This window comes from Coregonus clupeaformis, chromosome 31 (assembly GCF_020615455.1).
Source record: "Coregonus clupeaformis isolate EN_2021a chromosome 31, ASM2061545v1, whole genome shotgun sequence".
Classification (NCBI taxonomy): domain Eukaryota; kingdom Metazoa; phylum Chordata; class Actinopteri; order Salmoniformes; family Salmonidae; genus Coregonus; species Coregonus clupeaformis.
In genome coordinates this window covers 45,952,899-45,972,040 of record NC_059222.1, presented here as the reverse complement: position 1 = coordinate 45,972,040, position 19,142 = coordinate 45,952,899, and the positions used below count along the sequence as shown (strand labels likewise).

The window sequence follows — 19,142 nt, the reverse complement described above, 5'->3', positions numbered from 1 at the left end:
TGAAGTAGAGATTACAGTGATGTGGAGCTGGTAGAGCACGGCGCTTGTAACGCCAGGGTAGTGGGTTCGATCCCCGGGACCACCCATACACGAAAAAAATGTATGCACGCATGACTGTAAGTCGCTTTGGATAAAAGCGTCTGCTAAATGGCATATTATAAATAGAGATTACAGTGATGTGGAGGGACTAGTAACAGCACTAACATGTGAAGTAGAGATTACGGTGATGTGGAGGGACTAGTAACAGCACTAACATGTGAAGTAGAGATTACAGTGATGTTTATTTATATTTTTTGTGACAGTATTATAATCTTGTAGCCGTTAACTAGTATTAAGCAAATAATATTTGATTAAACTAGTAGTATTTCATAAATCGTTACAACATAGAATCTCAAAGTGCTTGGACCTCCCAAGTGGCGCAGTAGTCTAAGGCACTGTATCGCAGTGCGAGCTGTGCCACTAGAGATCCTGGTTCGAATCCAGGCACTGCCGTAGCCGGCCACGACCGGGAGAGCAGAGTTATGGGATGGGCCTACTTAAATTAGCTTTCGAAGATACTTTACTTAGGACAGTTAATCAGCCGTACCAGTGATATCAGCCGTACCAGTGATTGTCCGGGAGGGGAGTTTATTCTCTCCACCTCGTGTTGAGATTCAAAGTTCCAACCATTCTAACCGTGTAGCGGCGCTTCACGTTTTCTGGTCTGATGTGTTCATTCGTAACCCATCCTTTTATACACTCTGCTCCAAAGGGCCGGTTCCGACCTCTGACCTCACTCTGAGCTTACTGTGCAAAGCTTATGGAAAACAATTATCTCTTATAGTGTTCTCAAATAATAATTATAATAATAATATGCCATTTAGCAGACGCTTTTATCCAAAGCGACTTACAGTCATGCGTGCATACATTTTTGTGTATGGGTGGTCCCGGGGATTGAACCCACTACCTTGGCGTTACAAGCGCCGTGCTCTACCAGCTGAGCTACAGAGGACCACCAAATCACATCCCTCTCTTCCATCATTTTTCATATTACATGCACCACGTATAGGATGGAAACTTCCTACATGTAGTGGGTATACTTTCCAAATTACAGTATTTCCTTTATAACATTTCTAAAGACATCACAAAATAACAAACCAAATGACATTAGTGTTCTGTAGATCGCCTCCGACCATTCCCCACGTTCTATGTTAGAAACATTGTTCCAGTATTCGCTTTTGAACGTGTTAAAAGTTTCAGCTGGAAAAGTCTGCTAAACAAAGACATTCCTTTGGGGGATCTTGAGAGGTAGATCCTGGCCTTCTTTGTTGATTTACGACAGGGCGTGAGCTGTAAAACACCTGGTTTTCTGAGCAATCTTTTTAATTATTAGGACATGTAAACACCTTAATCGGTGTTCCAGCGGTGTATTTGATCTGCGCATGTGCTAGCACCAGCCGAGCGAGCCTTCCTCTTTAGCGTGAGTGAAGTGATTTAGCAAACAACATAATGTATGCGTTCCATTTAATCCATTTCAGCCATTAGAATGAGCCCATCCTCCTATAGCTCCTCCCACCAGCCTCCACTGCTTCAGGTAGCCTGATTTCAGATGTGTCCATGTAAACAGGATTATTAGGGAAATCCTTCTTCTTGCAAAGCATTTAAAGATTTTAATCAAACTATTATATTAATCTGACTATCCACAATAATCGCATAATTGTGTGCATGTAACCGCACTCAATGTTACAGTGAGGGAAAAAAGTATTTGATCCCCTGCTGATTTTGTACGTTTGCCCACTGACAAAGAAATGATCAGTCTATCATTTTAATGGTAGGTTTATTTGAACAGTGAGAGACAGAATAACAACAAAAAAATCCAGAAAAACGCATGTCAAAAATGTTATAAATTGATTTGCATTTTAATGAGGGAAATAAGTATTTCCGGGACAAACCGGGAACTAGACCATCAGGTGACATCCCCGGGACAAACCAGGAACTAGACCATCAGGTGACATCCCCGGGACAAACCAGGAACTAGACCATCAGGTGACATCCCCGGGACAAACCAGGAACTAGACCATCAGGTGACATCCCCGGGACAAACCAGGGACTAGACCATCAGGTGACATCCCCGGGACAAACCAGGAACTAGACCATCAGGTGACATCCCCGGGACAAACCGGGAACTAGACCATCAGGTGACATCCCCGGGACAAACCAGGAACTAGACCATCAGGTGACATCCCCGGGACAAACCAGGAACAAGACCATCAGGTGACATCCTCGGGACAAACCAGGAACTAGACCATCAGGTGACATCCTCGGGACAAACCAGGAACTAGACCATCAGGTGACATCCCCTGGACAAACCAGGAACAAGACCATCAGGTGACATCCCCGGGACAAACCAGGAACTAGACCATCAGGTGACATCCCCGGGACAAACCAGGAACTAGACCATCAGGTGACATCCCCGGGACAAACCAGGAACTAGACCATCAGGTGACATCCCCTGGACATACCGGGAACTAGACCATCAGGTGACATCCCCGGGACAAACCAGGAACTAGACCATCAGGTGACATCCCCGGGACAAACCAGGAACTAGACCATCAGGTGACGGCCCCGAGACAAACCGGGAACTAGACCATCAGGTGACATCCCCGGGACAAACCGGGAACTAGACCATCAGGTGACATCCCCGGGACAAACCAGGAACTAGACCATCAGGTGACATCCCCGGGACAAACCAGGAACTAGACAAAAACCTCCAGGGGACCATGGCATAATGTCCCGAGAACGTTCAGGGAACTTCAGAGGACCATGACACAACATCCCAAGAAAGTCCTAATAAACATCCTTGGGGTCGTCCCCGGGACCAACCGGGAACTAGACAAAACCTCCAGGGGACCATGACACAGCGTCCTGACGTCCTGGGAACGTCCTAATGACTCATTATCGTTTGGAGGGCAGGCACAACAAATTATGAGAATGGAAAGTGAATGGTGTCTCTAGTCTGCTTGAAGAACACATACAGTATGCAGTAATGATAGAGTAATGATAATGAAACATTCTAATAGATTAGATGTCATCGTCAAACACGTATGTACATCTTTCATGAGCGACCATCATAAAGGAACAGGAGGCTATTCTACCTTGCTCAGTGACACTGAGGCGTCAACACTCCAGATTCTAAACCCTGCGTGGATGGGCTCAGTAAATCTGGTGTGGAATGTGTGAAGGTGGGTCAGTGTGCCAAGGGAGACGCTGTAGAAGGACAGAGTGCCGGCCGGCCAGTCCAGATACACACCAACTCTGCGGGAGGAGGAGGAGGAAGGGACCGGTCTGGTGGTGGGCATGTTATTGTGTCTGGTATTGAAATAGTCTTTATAACAACTGAGACTCCAGGACTTGTCATTAAATCCCAGCCCACAATCATGACCTTCTCCTTGCCTGCGAATTCCACTGTATGTCACTGCAATATGTGCCTCAGGCCCATTCCACTCCACCTCCCAGTAACAGCGCCCAGTCAGACCCTCTCTACACAACGCTTGTTGCCAGAAGTCAAATCTCTCTGAGTGATCAGGATACGGCTGCACCTCCATCACCCGTGTCATCTTTCTGTCGTCCTCAGACAGAGAGAGCAGATTGTGTGCTGTATTTGGGTCCAAAGTGAGCTCACAGGCATCTGATGGAGACAAATACTTATCATTATTTAAGTTAAGACAACATACAGTACATACCTGTTTGCACCTCAAGTCTGGCTCTAGAGCTAGTATTTGTTTGGACAAGGTAAGCTGAAGTAGACTTGGGCCAAAAGCTCAAGACTTAAACATTACAAGTTTGGTCTTCACTGCATCCAAGACTTACATTTCTTAAGTGCTGATTTTGTCCAACACTCTTCACTATGGTCCACACTATGAGAAAGCAGAAACATACAGCGTTTTATGGGCATGTTAGTGTTTTTCCTCATGAATCTTGTTCTGGAGGCAGCTCGGCAGAGTGGTCACTAGCTGGCACAGCCACAAAATCATCCAAGTGGGACAACCATATATCTCAGTCATAGTAAGTCCATTTTTCCTCAATAAAGCAGCTATCAGCAAAGTCGTGTGGGGGGGGGTCGGGTGAGGTGTGTGTGTGGGGGGGTATTTAAGATACTCTTAGAAGAGGTAGGGTTTCAGATGTTTTCGGAAGATGGGCAGGGACTCTGCTGTCCTAGCTTCAGGGGGAAGCTGGATCCACCATTGGGGTGCCAGGACAGAGAAGAGCTTGGACTGGGCTGAGTGGGAGCTGGAGGGCTAAGGGACCTGAGGTGGCAGAACGGAGTACTCGGGTTGGGTGTAGGGTTTGAGCAGAGCCTGAAGGAAGGGTGGGGCAGTTCCTCTTGCTGCTCCGTAGGCAAGTACCATGCGTCTTGTAGTGGATGTGAGCTTCGACTGGAACCTTAACCCTAACCCTCAACTTAAATTAATTGTTTGTTATCATGAATTTTTACAATATAGCCAATTTTGACTTTGCAGCTGGCCCATCTAGCGGAAATCACTCAGTCCTGCCTCCAGAACAAGATTCATGACAATAAACATCAACCTGCATTTTAGGGTTCGAGACACAAGATTTGATTCAGTAAAAAAAAAAGGACCAGGTTTAGTTACAGTAAATGGGTAACATCTGTTGTGTTCCTACCGGAGTTTCTCCAGTTTACAACGTGGATCCTCCAGTACAGCAGAAAGCAGCTTCACCCCTGTGTCTTCTGGGTAATTGTAGCTCAGATCCAGCTCTCTCAGGTGGGAGGGGTTTGACTTTAGAGCTGATGCCAGAAAACCACAGCCTTCCTCTGTGACTCCACAGAATGACAACCTGCAGAGCGGATTTCATTCTCAGAAATATACTTTATTGGTGGAAATACACTTATCACAACTACTACCCATACTGCCATGTGTTATGATATGTGCCGTTTTGTCACACAACACAATGTCACAGATGTCTCAAGCAATTGGCATGCTGACTGCAGGAATGTCCACCAGAGCTGTTGCCAGAGAATTGAATGTAAATTTCTCTACCATAAGCCGCCTCCAACGTCGTTTTAGAGAATTTGGCAGTACGTCCAACCTGCCTCACAACCGCAGACCACGTGTATGGTGTGGGTAAGCGGTTTGCTGATGTCAACGTTGTGAACAGAGTGACCCGTGGTGGCGGTGGGGTTATGTCATGGACAGGCAAAAGGTTACAGACAGCGAACACAATTGCATTTTATCGATGGCAATTTGAATGCACAGAGATGCCGTGATGAGATCCTGAGGCCCATTGTAGTGCCATTAATCCGCCCCATCACCTCATGTTTCAGCATGATAATGCACGGCCCCATGTTGCAAGGATCTGTACACAATTCCTGGAAGCTGAAAATGTCCCAGTTCTTCCATGGCCTGCATACTCACCAGACATCGTTGTTCCAGTTCCCGCCAATATCCAGTAACTTTGCACAGCCATTAAATAGGAGTGGGACAACATTCCACAGGCCACAGTCAACAGCCTAATCAACTATATGTGAAGAAGATGTGTCACGCTGCATGAGGCAAATGGTGGTCACACCAGATACTGACTGGTTTTCTGATCAACGGCCCTAACTTTGTGACCAAAAGATGCGTATCTGTATTTCCAGTCATGTGAAATCCATAAATTAGGTCCTAATGAATTTATTTCAATTTACTGATTTCCTTATATGAACTGTAACTCAGTAAAATCTTAGAAATTGTTGCATGTTGCGCTTATATTTTTGTTCAGTAATAGTTTCCGTTTTGTATATATTTATTTCCGTCACTACCAACTGAACAACAATAATCAGTTTGTGCTGGCCGACCACGAGGTCAAGCGAGACAGAGCGGACCCTGGACCGAGGTAACGTCGCTGTCTCCTGGGTACAAGCGGTCAACAGCTGGTCACATAAAATTACTTCTCATATTAACGCACACATTAACTCAGGGTACAGACCATGTAACTAGGACTAAGACCCCTAGACATAATGAGTCAGGTTACAGACCATGTAGCCAGGCCTAAGACCTCTAGACATAATGAGTCAGGTTACAGACCATGTAGCCAGGCCTAAGACCTCTAGACATAATGAGTCAGGTTACAGACCATGTAGCCAGGCCTAAGACCCCCTAGACATAATGAGTCAGGTTACAGACCATGTAGCCAGGCCTAAGACCCCCTAGACATAATGAGTCAGGTTACAGACCATGTAACTAGTACTAAGACCCCTAGACATAATGAGTCAGGTTACAGACCATGTAACCAGGACTAAGACCCCCTAGACATAATGAGTCAGGTTACAGACCATGTAGCCAGGCCTAAGACCTCTAGACATAATGAGTCAGGTTACAGACCATGTAGCCAGGCCTAAGACCCCTAGACATAATGAGTCAGGTTACAGACCATGTAACTAGTACTAAGACCCCCTAGACATAATGAGTCAGGTTACAGACCATGTAGCCAGGACTAAGACCCCCTAGACATAATGAGTCAGGTTACAGACCATGTAACTAGGACTAAGACCCCTAGACATAATGAGTCAGGTTACAGACCATGTAACCAGGACTAAGACCCCCTAGACATAATGAGTCAGGTTACAGACCATGTAGCCAGGCCTAAGACCTCTAGACATAATGAGTCAGGTTACAGACCATGTAGCCAGGCCTAAGACCTCTAGACATAATGAGTCAGGTTACAGACCATGTAGCCAGGCCTAAGACCCCTAGACATAATGAGTCAGGTTACAGACCATGTAACTAGGACTAAGACCCCCTAGACATAATGAGTCAGGTTACAGACCATGTAGCCAGGCCTAAGACCCTCTAGACATAATGAGTCAGGTTACAGACCATGTAGCCAGGCCTAAGACCCCCTAGACATAATGAGTCAGGTTACAGACCATGTAGCCAGGCCTAAGACCCCCTAGACATAATGAGTCAGGTTACAGACCATGTAGCCAGGCCTAAGACCCCTAGACATAATGAGTCAGGTTACAGACCATGTAGCCAGGCCTAAGACCTCTAGACATAATGAGTCAGGTTACAGACCATGTAGCCAGGCCTAAGACCCCCTAGACATAATGAGTGCAGCAAAATCAGTAGGCTATTAATTGGTTTCTTACTCCAATGTCACATTCAGTTTACACACAAAAGGGGAAAATACTGACCTTAGTTTCTCCAGTTTGCAATGTTGATTCCCCAGTCCAGCAGAGAGCAGTTTCACTCCTGAATCCTGCAGGTCGTTGTCACTCAGGTCCAGCTCTTTCAGCTGGGAGGATTTTGAGCTGAGAGCTGAGGCCAACACCTCACAACTTCTCCCTGTGAGGTTACATTCATTCAGCCTTCAAAGTGGGGATAAAATAGTTCACATATAGTTAAAAAGAAAATAATAATTTTCCAAACTTCATCAATTAGGAACCAAAACCAGATATATCCAGACATTTTAGCAATGGACTCAATTAGCACCCTAGATTAAATACAAAACATTAAGAACACCTTCCTAATATTGAGTTGTTTTGTACACTCAGTGTATACAGTGGGGGAAAAAAGTATTTAGTCAGCCACCAATTGTGCAAGTTCTCCCACTTAAAAAGATGAGAGAGGCCTGTAATTTTCATCATAGGTACACGTCAACTATGACAGACAAATTGAGAAAAAAAATTCCAGAAAATCACATTGTAGGATTTTTAATGAATTTATTTGCAAATTATGGTGGAAAATAAGTATTTGGTCACCTGAAAACAAGCAAGATTTCTGGCTCTCACAGACCTGTAACTTCTTCTTTAAGAGGTTCCTCTGTCCTCCACTCGTTACCGGTATTAATGGCACCTGTTTGAGCTTGTTATCAGTATAAAAGACACCTGTCCACAACCTCAAACAGTCACACTCCAAACTCCACTATGGCCAAGACCAAAGAGCTGTCAAAGGGCACCAGAAACAAAATTGTAGACCTGCACCAGGCTGGGAAGACTGAATCTGCAATAGGTAAGCAGCTTGGTTTGAAGAAATCAACAGTGGGAGCAATTATTAGGAAATGGAAGACATACAAGACCACTGATAATCTCCCTCGATCTGGGGCTCCACGCAAGATCTCAACCCGTGGGGTCAAAATGATCACAAGAACGGTGAGCAAATATCCCAGAACCACACGGGGGGACGTAGTGAATGACCTGCAGAGAGCTGGGACCAAAGTAACAAAGCCTACAATCAGTAACACACTACGCCGCTAGGGACTCAAATCCTGCAGTGCAAGACATTTCCCCTGCTTAAGCCAGTACATGTCCAGGCCCGTCTGAAGTTTGCTAGAGTGCATTTGGATGATCCAGAAGATCATTGGGAGAATGTCATATGGTCAGATGAAACCAAAATATAACTTTTTGGTAAAAACTCAACTCATCTTGTTTGGAGGACAAAGAATGCTGAGTTGCATCCAAAGAACACCATACCTACTGTGAAGCATGGGGGTGGAAACATCATGCTTTGGGGCTGTTTTTCTGCAAAGGGACCAGGACGACTGATCCGTGTAAAGGAAAGAATGAATGGGGCCATGTATCGTGAGATTTTGAGTGAAAATCTCCTTCCATCAGCAAGGGCATTGAAGATGAAACGTGGCTGGGTCTTTCAGCATGACAATGATCCCAAACACACCGCCCGGGCAACGAAGGAGTGGCTTCGTAAGAAGCATTTCAAGGTCCTGGAGTGGCCTAGCTAGTCTCCAGATCTCAACCCCATAGAAAATCTTTGGAGGTAGTTGAAAGTCCGTGTTGCCCAGCGACAGCCCCAAAACATCACTACTCTAGAGGAGATCTGCATGGAGGAATGGGCCAAAATACCAGCAACAGTGTGTGAAAACCTTGTGAAGACTTACAGAAAACGTTTGACCTGTGTCATTGCCAACAAAGGGTATATAACAAAGTATTGAGAAACTTTTGTTATTGACCAAATACTTATTTTCCACCATAATTTGCAAATAAATTCATAAAAAATCCTACAATGTGATTTTCTGGATTTTTTTTCCTCATTTTGTCTGTCATAGTTGACGTGTACCTATGATGAAAATTACAGGCCTCTCTCATCTTTTTAAGTGGGAGAACATGCACAATTGGTGGCTGACTAAATACTTTTTTTACCCACTGTATGTCCATTTCAAAACAGTGCAATTAGTTATCTTGATACATACAAAGCAATTTTGGAAGATTTGACCACTGGCAGCAGCCTCTGAAGAGCTTCCTCTGATCTGGAATATTTTTTCAGGTCAAACACATCCATCTCCTCTTCTGAAGTCAGCAACATAAAGGCCAGAGCTGACCACTGTGCGGGTGACAGTTTGGCTTCGGACAGACTACTGTTTAAGTAGCTTTGCATTTCCTTCACTACAGAATGGTCGTTCAGCTCATTCAAACAGTGGAACAGATTCATGCACCTCTCTGGAGAAGGATTCTCTGTGATCTTCTCCTTGATGTACTTGACTGTTTCTTCATTGGTCTGTGAGCTGCTTCCTGTCTGTGTCAGGAGGTTTTGTAGGAGAGTCTGATTGGACTCCAGTGAGAGGCCCAGAAGGAAGCGGAGGAACAGATCCAGGTGTCCATTCTCACTCTGTAAGGCCTTGTCAACGGCACTTCTATAGAGGATGGTTGCAGGAGTATCTTCAGACATTTGAAGATTTCTGTTGGTTTCTTCTTTAGCCATGAGATTTAATTTGTCGCAGATGAATGTGTGGAATACATATAAAGCAGCCAGAAACTCCTGAATGCTCAGATGCAAAAAGCAGTACACCTTCTCCAGGTACAGCCCACAGTCCTTTCGGAAGATCTGTGTGCACACTCCTGAGTACACTGAGGTGTCTGTGACATCAATGCCACACTCTCTCAGATCTTCCTCATAGAATATCAGATTGCCGTTCTCCAGCTGTTGAAAAGCCAACTTCCCCAGTTTCAGAATAATCTCTTTATCTGAATTCATCTGTGAATATGTCTCCGCTTTCTCGGTTCCCTCTGAGAATTTCTGATTTTTTATCAGAATGTTATGGATGAGAAAGTGTTCGTACATTTGAGTCAGAGTCCTGGGCATCTCTCGACTCTCTGCTTGAAGCAAGATTCCCTGTAAAACAGTGGCCGATATGGAACTGAATATTGGTATGTGGCACATGATGTAGAGGCTCCTTGATGACTTGATGTGTGTGAGGATTCTGTTGGCCAGTTTCTCATCACTGATTATTTTCCTGAAGTACTGCTCCTTCTGAGGGTCGTTGAACCCTCGCACCTCTGTCACCTGGTCAACACACTTAGGAGGGATCTGATTGGCTGCTGCAGGTCGAGAGGTTATCCAGAGGAGAGCAGAGGGAAGCAGATTCCCCTTGATGAGGTTAGTCAGCAACACATCCACTGAGGTTGATTCTGTGACATCACACCAGCTCTCATTTGTCTTGAAGTCTAGAGGCAGTCGGCACTCATCCAGACCATCAAAGACAAACAGAACCTTGTACTTGTCAAAGTTGGAAATTCCTGATTCTTTGGTTTCCATGAAAAAGTGATGAAGAAGTTCCATCAGGCTGTATTTTTTCCCTTTCATCAAATTAAGCTCCCGAAAAGGCAGAGAGAAAATTAATTGGACATCATGATTTGCTTTTCCTTCAGCCCAATCCAGAATGAATTTCTGCACAGAGATTGTTTTTCCGATGCCAGCGACTCCCTTTGTCAGCACTGTTCTGATTTTTTTGTCCTGTCCAGGTAAAGGTCGAAAGATGTCATTGCATTTGATTGGTGTCTCTTGTGTTGCTGTTCTCCTGGATGCAGCCTCGATCTGTCTCACCTCATGTTCATTATTGACCTCGCCACTTCCCCCCTCTGTGATGTAGAGCTCTGTGTAGATCTCATTGAGAAGTGTTGGGTTTTCTTGCTTTGCTATTCCATCAAACACACTTTCACACTTCCTCCTTAAGTTGGATTTGAGTTCACGTTGACAGACAGCAAGTTCACCTGAAATACCTGACAATACAAAATATGACTTATGTTAATGTTTTACTACAGTATGGTCAATTTAGTCTCAAATATGTATTTGCGGTTTTGCTTTATTTTTACGGTCCACTAATGACATTGAATTTACATAAGAAACTATACATTACAGTGTAATTACGTAACTTTTCCCTAAGAATTTTTACTCTGTCATTACTTCTCGGTTCCGTTCAATGTAACAAATACTAGAAACTACTAACTAGAAAGTACGGATACAATTTCATATTATAAAATGGTAATTGGACTGTAAAATAAAGGGTTACTTACTGTAATGTATACCTATTATATATCTCTATGCAGGGCCTTGCAAAAGTATTCAGACCCCTTGGATTTCTTCACATTTTATTGTGTTAAAAAGTGGGATTAAAATGGATGTAATTGTCATTGTTTTGGTCAAAAATCTACACAAAATACTCTAATGTCAAAGTGGAAGAAAAAATATATTTTCAAATATAAATAAAGAATTCATAACAAAAATATAGTTGAGTATTCAGCCCTTTCTTTAGGCAAGCCTAAATGAGTTCATGAGTAAAATTTGGCTTAACAACATGTTATGGGTATGCTTGACATCAGAAAATACTGGGGAGTTTTTCAGGATGATAATAAACAGGATGGAGCTAAGCACAGGCAAAATCCTAGAGGAAAACCTGCTTCAGTCTGCTTTACACCAGACACTGGGAGAGGAATCCACCTTTCAGCAGGACAATAACCTACAACACAAGGCCAAATCTACACTGGAGTTGCTTACCTAGACGACAGTGAATGTTCATGAGTGGCCAAGTTACCGTTTTGAGTTAAATCTGCTTGAAAATCTATGGCAAGTTTTGAAAATTGCTGTATAGCTATTATAAACTTGACCAGACTCAAAGCTAGGCATATGGACTCCCTCTTAAGGTAAATCTGAACTGCTTTATTTCCTGTTTTACAGTGTTGAGTCCCTTACTGCCTCATCGGCAACTCCATCTAGAACTAACCCATCAATCTGGTTCTAGAACTAACCCATCACTCTGGTTCTAGAACTAACCCATCACTCTGGTTCTAGAACTAACCCATCACTCAGATTACCACAATAGCCATGATCCTCAACATCTTGACAGAGCTTGAAGAATTTGAAAAGAATTTGAAAAAAATGTGTCTTTCTTTTTGTGTAGAAAAAAAAGAAAGACAATTACAACCATTTTAATCCCACTTTGTAACACAATAAAATGTGATGAAATCCAAGGGGTCTGAATACTTTTGCAAGGCATTCGGAAAGTATTCAGACCCCTTCCCTTTTTCAAAAAAAAGATTACGTCACAGCCTTATTCTAAACTGGACTAAATACAATTTTTTTCTCAACAATCTACACACAATACCCCATAATGACAAAGCGAAAACAGGTTTTTAGAAATGTTAGCAAATGTATTAAAAATAAAAAACTGAAATACCTTATTTACATAAGTTTTGCTATGAGTCATCCTTGAGATGTGTCTACAACTTGATTGGAGTCCACCTGTGGTAAATTCAATTGATTGGACATGATTTGGAAAGGCACACACCTGTCTGTATAAGGTCCCACAGTTGACAGTGCATGTCAGAGCAAAAACCAAGCCATGAGGTCGAAGAAATTGTCCGTAGAGCTCCGAGACAGGATTGTGTCGAGGCACAGATCTGGGGAAGGGTACCCAAAAATGTATGCAGCATTGAAGGTCCTCAAGAACACAGTGGCCTCCATCATTCTTAAATGGAAGAAGTTTGGAACCACCAAGTCTCTTCCTAGAGCTGGCCGCCCAGCCAATCTGAGCAATCGGTTGAGAAGGGCCTTGGTCAGGGAGGGGACCAAGAACCCAATTATCACTCTGACAGGGCTCCAGACTTCCTCTGTGGGGATGGGAGAACCTTCCAGAAGGACAACCATCTCTGCAGCACTCCACCAATCAGGCCTTTATGGTAGAGTGGCCAGACGGAAGCAACTCCTCAGTAAAAGGCACGACAGCCCGCTTGGAGTTTGCCAAAAGGCACCTAAAGGACTCTCAGACCATGAGAAACAAGATTCTCTGGTCTGATGAAACCAAGACTGAACTCTTTGGCCTGAATGCAAAGCGTCACGTCTGGAGGAAACCTGGCTCCATCCCTACGGTGAAGCATGGTGGTGGCAGCATCATGCTGTGGGGATGTTTTTCAGCGGCAGGTACTGGGAGACTAGTTAGGATCGAGGGAAAGATGAACGGAGCAAAATACAGAAAGATCGTTGACGAAAACCTGCTCCAGAGCACTCAGGACCTCAGGCTAGGGCGAAGGGTCACCTTCCAACAGGACAACGACCCTAAGCACACAGCCAAGACAACGCAGGAGTGGCTTCGGGACAAGTCTCTGAATGTCCTTGAGTGGCCCAGCCAGAGCCCGGACTTGAACCCAATCGAACATCTCTGGAGAGACCTGAAAATAGCTGTGCAGCAACGCTCCCCATCCAACCTCACAGAGCTTGAGAGTATCTGCAGAGAAGAATGGGAGAAACTCCCCAAATACAGGTTTGCCAAGCTTGTAGCGTCATACCCAAGAAGACTCGAGACTGTAATCGCTGTCAAAGGTGCTTCAACAAAGTAATGAGTAAAGGGTCTGAATACTTATGTAAATGTCATATTTCAGTTTTTATTTTTTTGAAATTTGCACAAATGTCTAAAAACCCATTTTTGCTTTGTCATTATGGGATATTGTGTGTAGATTGATGAGGGGAAAAAACTATTTAATAAATTTTAGAATAAGGCTGTAACGTAACAAAATGTGGAAAAAGTCAAGGGATCTGAATACTTTCCGAATGCAATGTACATCAAATAACAGAAAGTATATCTAGAAATCTCTGCTGAGTGAATGAAGCATACTTTTCTCTTACTTTTCTCCAGTGTGACAGCAAGCTCCTTCTGGTTCATGGTCCTCAGGACATGCAGTGTGATCTTCAGAGCCCCCTCTCTGGCACTGCTCTCCTGCTTCTCTTCTTCAGCATCCACCACTTCCTCACCCCCCCTCTGACTCTCAAAGCCTTTTGGGAGATCTGGACAAAGAATCCTCTTAAACTTCTTCAACTCACTTTTTACCAAAGCGAAGACGCGGCCTTGAAGCAACTGAAAACAAATTCTGTATATTTAGACTGAGGAAGACAAAGTAAGAATAATACAATTCAAATGAAAGCAGATTTACAAATGGGTTATTTGAAAAGTTAAATTGTTCCCTTCACTGGAAAAACTGAGAAAAGACAGCTCACCCTGAATATGGAGGCTGGGTCTGTTTGGTCAATCTGGGCAGACTGAATCTTTGACCTTTCCTGTTGGTCTCTGTGAACAAAGCATGATGTAAAAACTCTAAGTCAGAAACAATCCAGTTTTTTAATTGGCCAACTCATCTATGTTACGAGGGAGATAAGCCCTACATCACAACTCTGTTACATGAAGTCACAGCTAATTCAAGTGGTGAAATATGAAATTAATGTATTCAATCATTGAACTAAGGAACTACAGAAATCAAGGAATTAAGAGAAAACCATGAGACACTCACCTTTGTTCAGTGGTAAAGTCTCTGTCTTTAAACATAATTGGACTTTTCATAGACCTGTCACTCTTCATGGACATACATCTGGGTACAGGAGAGGCTGGTCTGTCCTCCTGGAATGAGCTTCAACACAACAGAGACAGAACTAAGTCTGTAAACTATTCTACCTAATGATGATAATGATGAGCTATACAATAACATGCTAAAATAAGACAGATAGTTGAGCACAAGCACATCATCTCTCTTCAAATCACCTTCCATTTCCATTACTGGAGTCAGGTTTCCCAGATAGACTCATTTTAGAGTCAGTGCCGTCCTCCTCTCTCTCCCCAAGGAGACTCATTTTAGAGGCAGTACCGTCCTCCTCTCTCTCCCCACAGAGACTCATTTTAGAGGCAGTACCGTCCTCCTCTCTCTCCCCACAGAGACTCATTTTAGAGGCAGTACCGTCCTCCTCTCTCTCCCCAAGGAGACTCATTTTAGAGGCAGTTCCGTCCTCCTCTCTCTCCCCAAGGAGACTCATTTTAGAGGCAGTTCCATCCTCCTCTCTCTCCCCAAGGAGGCTCATTTTAGAGGCAGTGCCATCCTCCTCTCTCTCCCCAAGGAGGCTCATTTTAGAGGCAGTGCCATCCTCCTCTCTCTCCCCAAGGAGACTCATTTTAGCTGGCAAAGATCTGGAAAAAATTACAAACAAAAAAGAGCTTCAAATGGGGTTCACTCAACCCGTTAAAAGTACTTAAAAGTATTTGAACGTTATCACCTTTATGGTTGCCATAAGCATGTATTGTTCACCTGTTGTTCCAGGGGGACTTTGAACTGACATAAAACAAGTACTCATTTTACTGATGCCTATGATCGCCCAGCATGACTTGACAATCTTCCCAATCCTGCTCATTTAAAGGCACAATCCTTATTTGTTTTTCAGCCAAACGGCAGCCCTGCCACTAGGTTTGCAAAACAGACGAACCGGAGAAGTTCAACCACTCTAAAATGCTTAGATGGCGCTATGAATGTAATGACTGATAGTCCATGATGTAAAAATGACAACTTTTCATTTTTCAAGCTATTCTTTAATTTCTGTGATCTGAATGAAAAATGGACACTAAAGTTGTCTTCTACTTAGGTAGGTCTTGACTTTAGCTACAATCGCTTTTTTACAATATGAATCAAACGTTATTTTGACATGAAAGTGTTAGAAACCAAGACAGACCTTACCTTGATTAGTGTGTGTACCTTACCTCCTGTCAGGGCGGGTAAAGCTTATTTTCACTTGTGAAATGTTTCAATTGTTTTCTGACTTCCTCATGGGATTAAAGTTCAACCACAGCAGAGTTTCAACCACTCATGTTATAACATGCCCACAAACTGAAATTAGGGGAACTATTTGATTTTTAGCAATTCACATTTGTTGGCGATAAGGCAGAGAGAAAACTTAGGAGTTTAAAAGCTTAAATTACAGTGCATTCATGTTTTTAAAAAAAATAATGTTTTTATTGAGTTGACAAATGTATAATTGATGGAGTACTGTGGATACCAATATCCCTGTGAGCCTCCCAGGTCCATGTTGCCCGGGAGTAAGAATATCCAAAATCTGTTTAATTAATGTTGTTGTTAGTAATATTCTTTCTTTTTTTATAATGTAACAAATTAATAAAAAACAGGGGTCTGTGGACCCCACTTTGAGAACACCTGCCCTAGGCCACAGCAGAGTTCCAACCACAGGTGATAACACCTGCCCTAGGCCACAGCAGAGTTCCAACCACTCAGGTGATAACACACCCTAGGCCACAGCAGAGTTCCAACCACAGGTGAGAACACACCCTAGGCCACAGCAGAGTTCCAACCACTCAGGTGATAACACCTGCCCTAGGCCACAGCAGAGTTCCAACCACTCAGGTGATAACACCTGCCCTAGGCCACAGCAGAGTTCCAACCACTCAGGTGATAACACCTGCCCTAGGCCACAGCAGAGTTCCAACCACAGGTGAGAACACACCCTAGGCCACAGCAGAGTTCCAACCACTCAGGTGAGAACACCTGCCCTAGGCCACAGCAGAGTTCCAACCACTCAGGTGATAACACACCCTAGGCCACAGCAGAGTTCCAACCACAGGTGAGAACACACCCTAGGCCACAGCAGAGTTCCAACCACTCAGGTGATAACACCTGCCCTAGGCCACAGCAGAGTTCCAACCACTCAGGTGATAACACCTGCCCTAGGCCACAGCAGAGTTCCAACCACTCAGGTGATAACACCTGCCCTAGGCCACAGCAGAGTTCCAACCACAGGTGAGAACACACCCTAGGCCACAGCAGAGTTCCAACCACTCAGGTGATAACACCTGCCCTAGGCCACAGCAGAGTTCCAACCACTCAGGTGATAACACCTGCCCTAGGCCACAGCAGAGTTCCAACCACAGGTGATAACACCTGCCCTAGGCCACAGCAGAGTTCCAACCACTCAGGTGATAACACCTGCCCTAGGCCACAGCAGAGTTCCAACCACTCAGGTGATAACACCTGCCCTAGGCCACAGCAGAGTTCCAACCACTCAGGTGATAACACCTGCCCTAGGCCACAGCAGAGTTCCAACCACTCAGGTGATAACACCTGCCCTAGGCCACAGCAGAGTTCCAACCACAGGTGAGAACACACCCTAGGCCACAGCAGAGTTCCAACCACTCAGGTGATAACACCTGCCCTAGGCCACAGCAGAGTTCCAACCACAGGTGATAACACCTGCCCTAGGCCACAGCAGAGTTCCAACCACTCAGGTGATAACACCTGCCCTAGGCCACAGCAGAGTTCCAACCACTCAGGTGATAACACCTGCCCTAGGCCACAGCAGAGTTCCAACCACTCAGGTGATAACACCTGCCCTAGGCCACAGCAGAGTTCCAACCACTCAGGTGATAACACCTGCCCTAGGCCACAGCAGAGTTCCAACCACAGGTGAGAACACACCCTAGGCCACAGCAGAGTTCCAACCACTCAGGTGAGAACACCTGCCCTAGGCCACAGCAGAGTTCCAACCACTCAGGTGATAACACACCCTAGGCCACAGCAGAGTTCCAACCACAGGTGAGAACACACCCTAGGCCACAGCAGAGTTCCAACCACTCAGGTGATAACACCTGCCCTAGGCCACAGCAGAGTTCCAACCACTCAGGTGATAACACCTGCCCTAGGCCACAGCAGAGTTCCAACCACAGGTGAGAACACACCCTAGGCCACAGCAGAGTTCCAACCACTCAGGTGATAACACCTGCCCTAGGCCACAGCAGAGTTCCAACCACTCAGGTGATAACACCTGCCCTAGGCCACAGCAGAGTTCCAACCACAGGTGAGAACACACCCTAGGCCACAGCAGAGTTCCAACCACTCAGGTGATAACACCTGCCCTAGGCCACAGCAGAGTTCCAACCACTCAGGTGATAACACCTGCCCTAGGCCACAGCAGAGTTCCAACCACTCAGGTGATAACACCTGCCCTAGGCCACAGCAGAGTTTTTAAACCCAGAGTTTATAAGTGGCCGACACTTATGAGAAGCAGACTAAACAAGCCAGCCCGGGGTTTGGGAAGTCAGTGGGAGAGTGAAAAAGGATTTTCTTAGCTATACATTTTCTTGAAATCTAAATGCACAACGAATATTCTAGCCAATGTCGAATGATGACATAAGGTCAAAAGCACTGCGTTATAAAGGGAATAGAGTAGCATTTGGGACGAAAGTGGAATAATCAGGTGATGTACAAAACCCCGGCCATAAATGTAGGTTCAGTCAATTATTTCTTGCCAGAGGGACACCCTTCCAGGAAGAAATGTATTTTATTTAGCAGTTTTATCGTTTCAGTCTCTTAAGGTGAGCTGTGGAAGAGCTGATGGGTTTAACTGAAACGCTGGATTAACTGATGTCATCTCTCTCTCTCGCACTCTCTGACTTCTGTCTCCCTCCCTCTTCCATCTCTCTCCCTTCCTTCTCTCCCTTCCTACTCTCTCTCTTCTCTCTCTCCATTCCTTCTCTCTCTTCTCTCTCACTTCCTTCTCCCTCTTCTCTCTCTCCCTTGCTTCTCTCTCTCTTCCTTCTCGCTTCTCTCTCTCCCTTCCTTCTCTCTCCCTCCTTCTCTCTCTTCCTTCCTTCCTTCCTTCTCTCTCTCTCTCCCCCTTCCTTCTCTCTCTTCTCTGTCTCTCTCTCCCTCCCTTATCTCTTCTCTCTCTCTCCCTTCCTTCTCTCTCCCTTTCTTCTCTCTCCCTTCCTTCTCTCTCTTCCTTCCTTCTCTCTCTCTCTCCCCCTTCCTTCTCTCCCTTCCTTCTCTCTCTTCCTTCCTTCTCTCTCTCTCTCCCCCCCTCCCTTATCTCTCTTCTGTCTCTCTCTCCCTTCTGTAGATATAACCATAATGAAAGTAATCTAATCTCTTCAGTGAGCATAATCAGTTTACGCAAAGCACCAAGTCGAGGGGAGAAATACTTCATTTGAATAACACTGCAAGACTGACTACACACTTTAAAATGGAATGATCTGCAAAAATTTAAATACACTGCGGAACACACAAAGGGAACACTTAAACAACACAATGTAACTCCAAGTCAATCACACTT

The 19,142-nt window shown here is 44.7% G+C and overlaps 1 protein-coding gene across 1 annotated transcript; it reads right to left on the bottom strand.

Moving 5' to 3' along the window:
* Positions 1-1,870: 1,870 nt before the first annotated feature.
* Positions 1,871-13,929, bottom strand: LOC121587216 (NLR family CARD domain-containing protein 3-like). Its single transcript, XM_041904137.2, has 6 exons — positions 13,893-13,929; positions 9,187-10,993; positions 7,175-7,348; positions 4,663-4,836; positions 3,850-3,896; positions 1,871-3,667 (listed from the first exon to the last, which is right to left on the bottom strand). The coding sequence occupies exons 1-6, from the start codon at positions 13,927-13,929 to the stop codon at positions 3,126-3,128; spliced, it is 2,781 nt and encodes a 926-aa protein (XP_041760071.2). The 3' UTR covers positions 1,871-3,125.
* Between the last annotated feature and the right edge of the window lie 5,213 nt (positions 13,930-19,142).

Coding starts and splice junctions, on each gene's coding strand:
- LOC121587216 (XM_041904137.2), bottom strand. CDS start 13,929: ATGAACCAGAAGGAGCTTGCTGTCACACTGGAGAAAA. Junction 10,994..13,892: donor TGCTGTCACACTGGAGAAAA/GTAAGAGAAAAG, acceptor TTGTATTGTCAG/GTATTTCAGGTGAACTTGCT. Junction 3,668..3,849: donor AAAATCAGCACTTAAGAAAT/GTAAGTCTTGGA, acceptor TGTCTCCATCAG/ATGCCTGTGAGCTCACTTTG.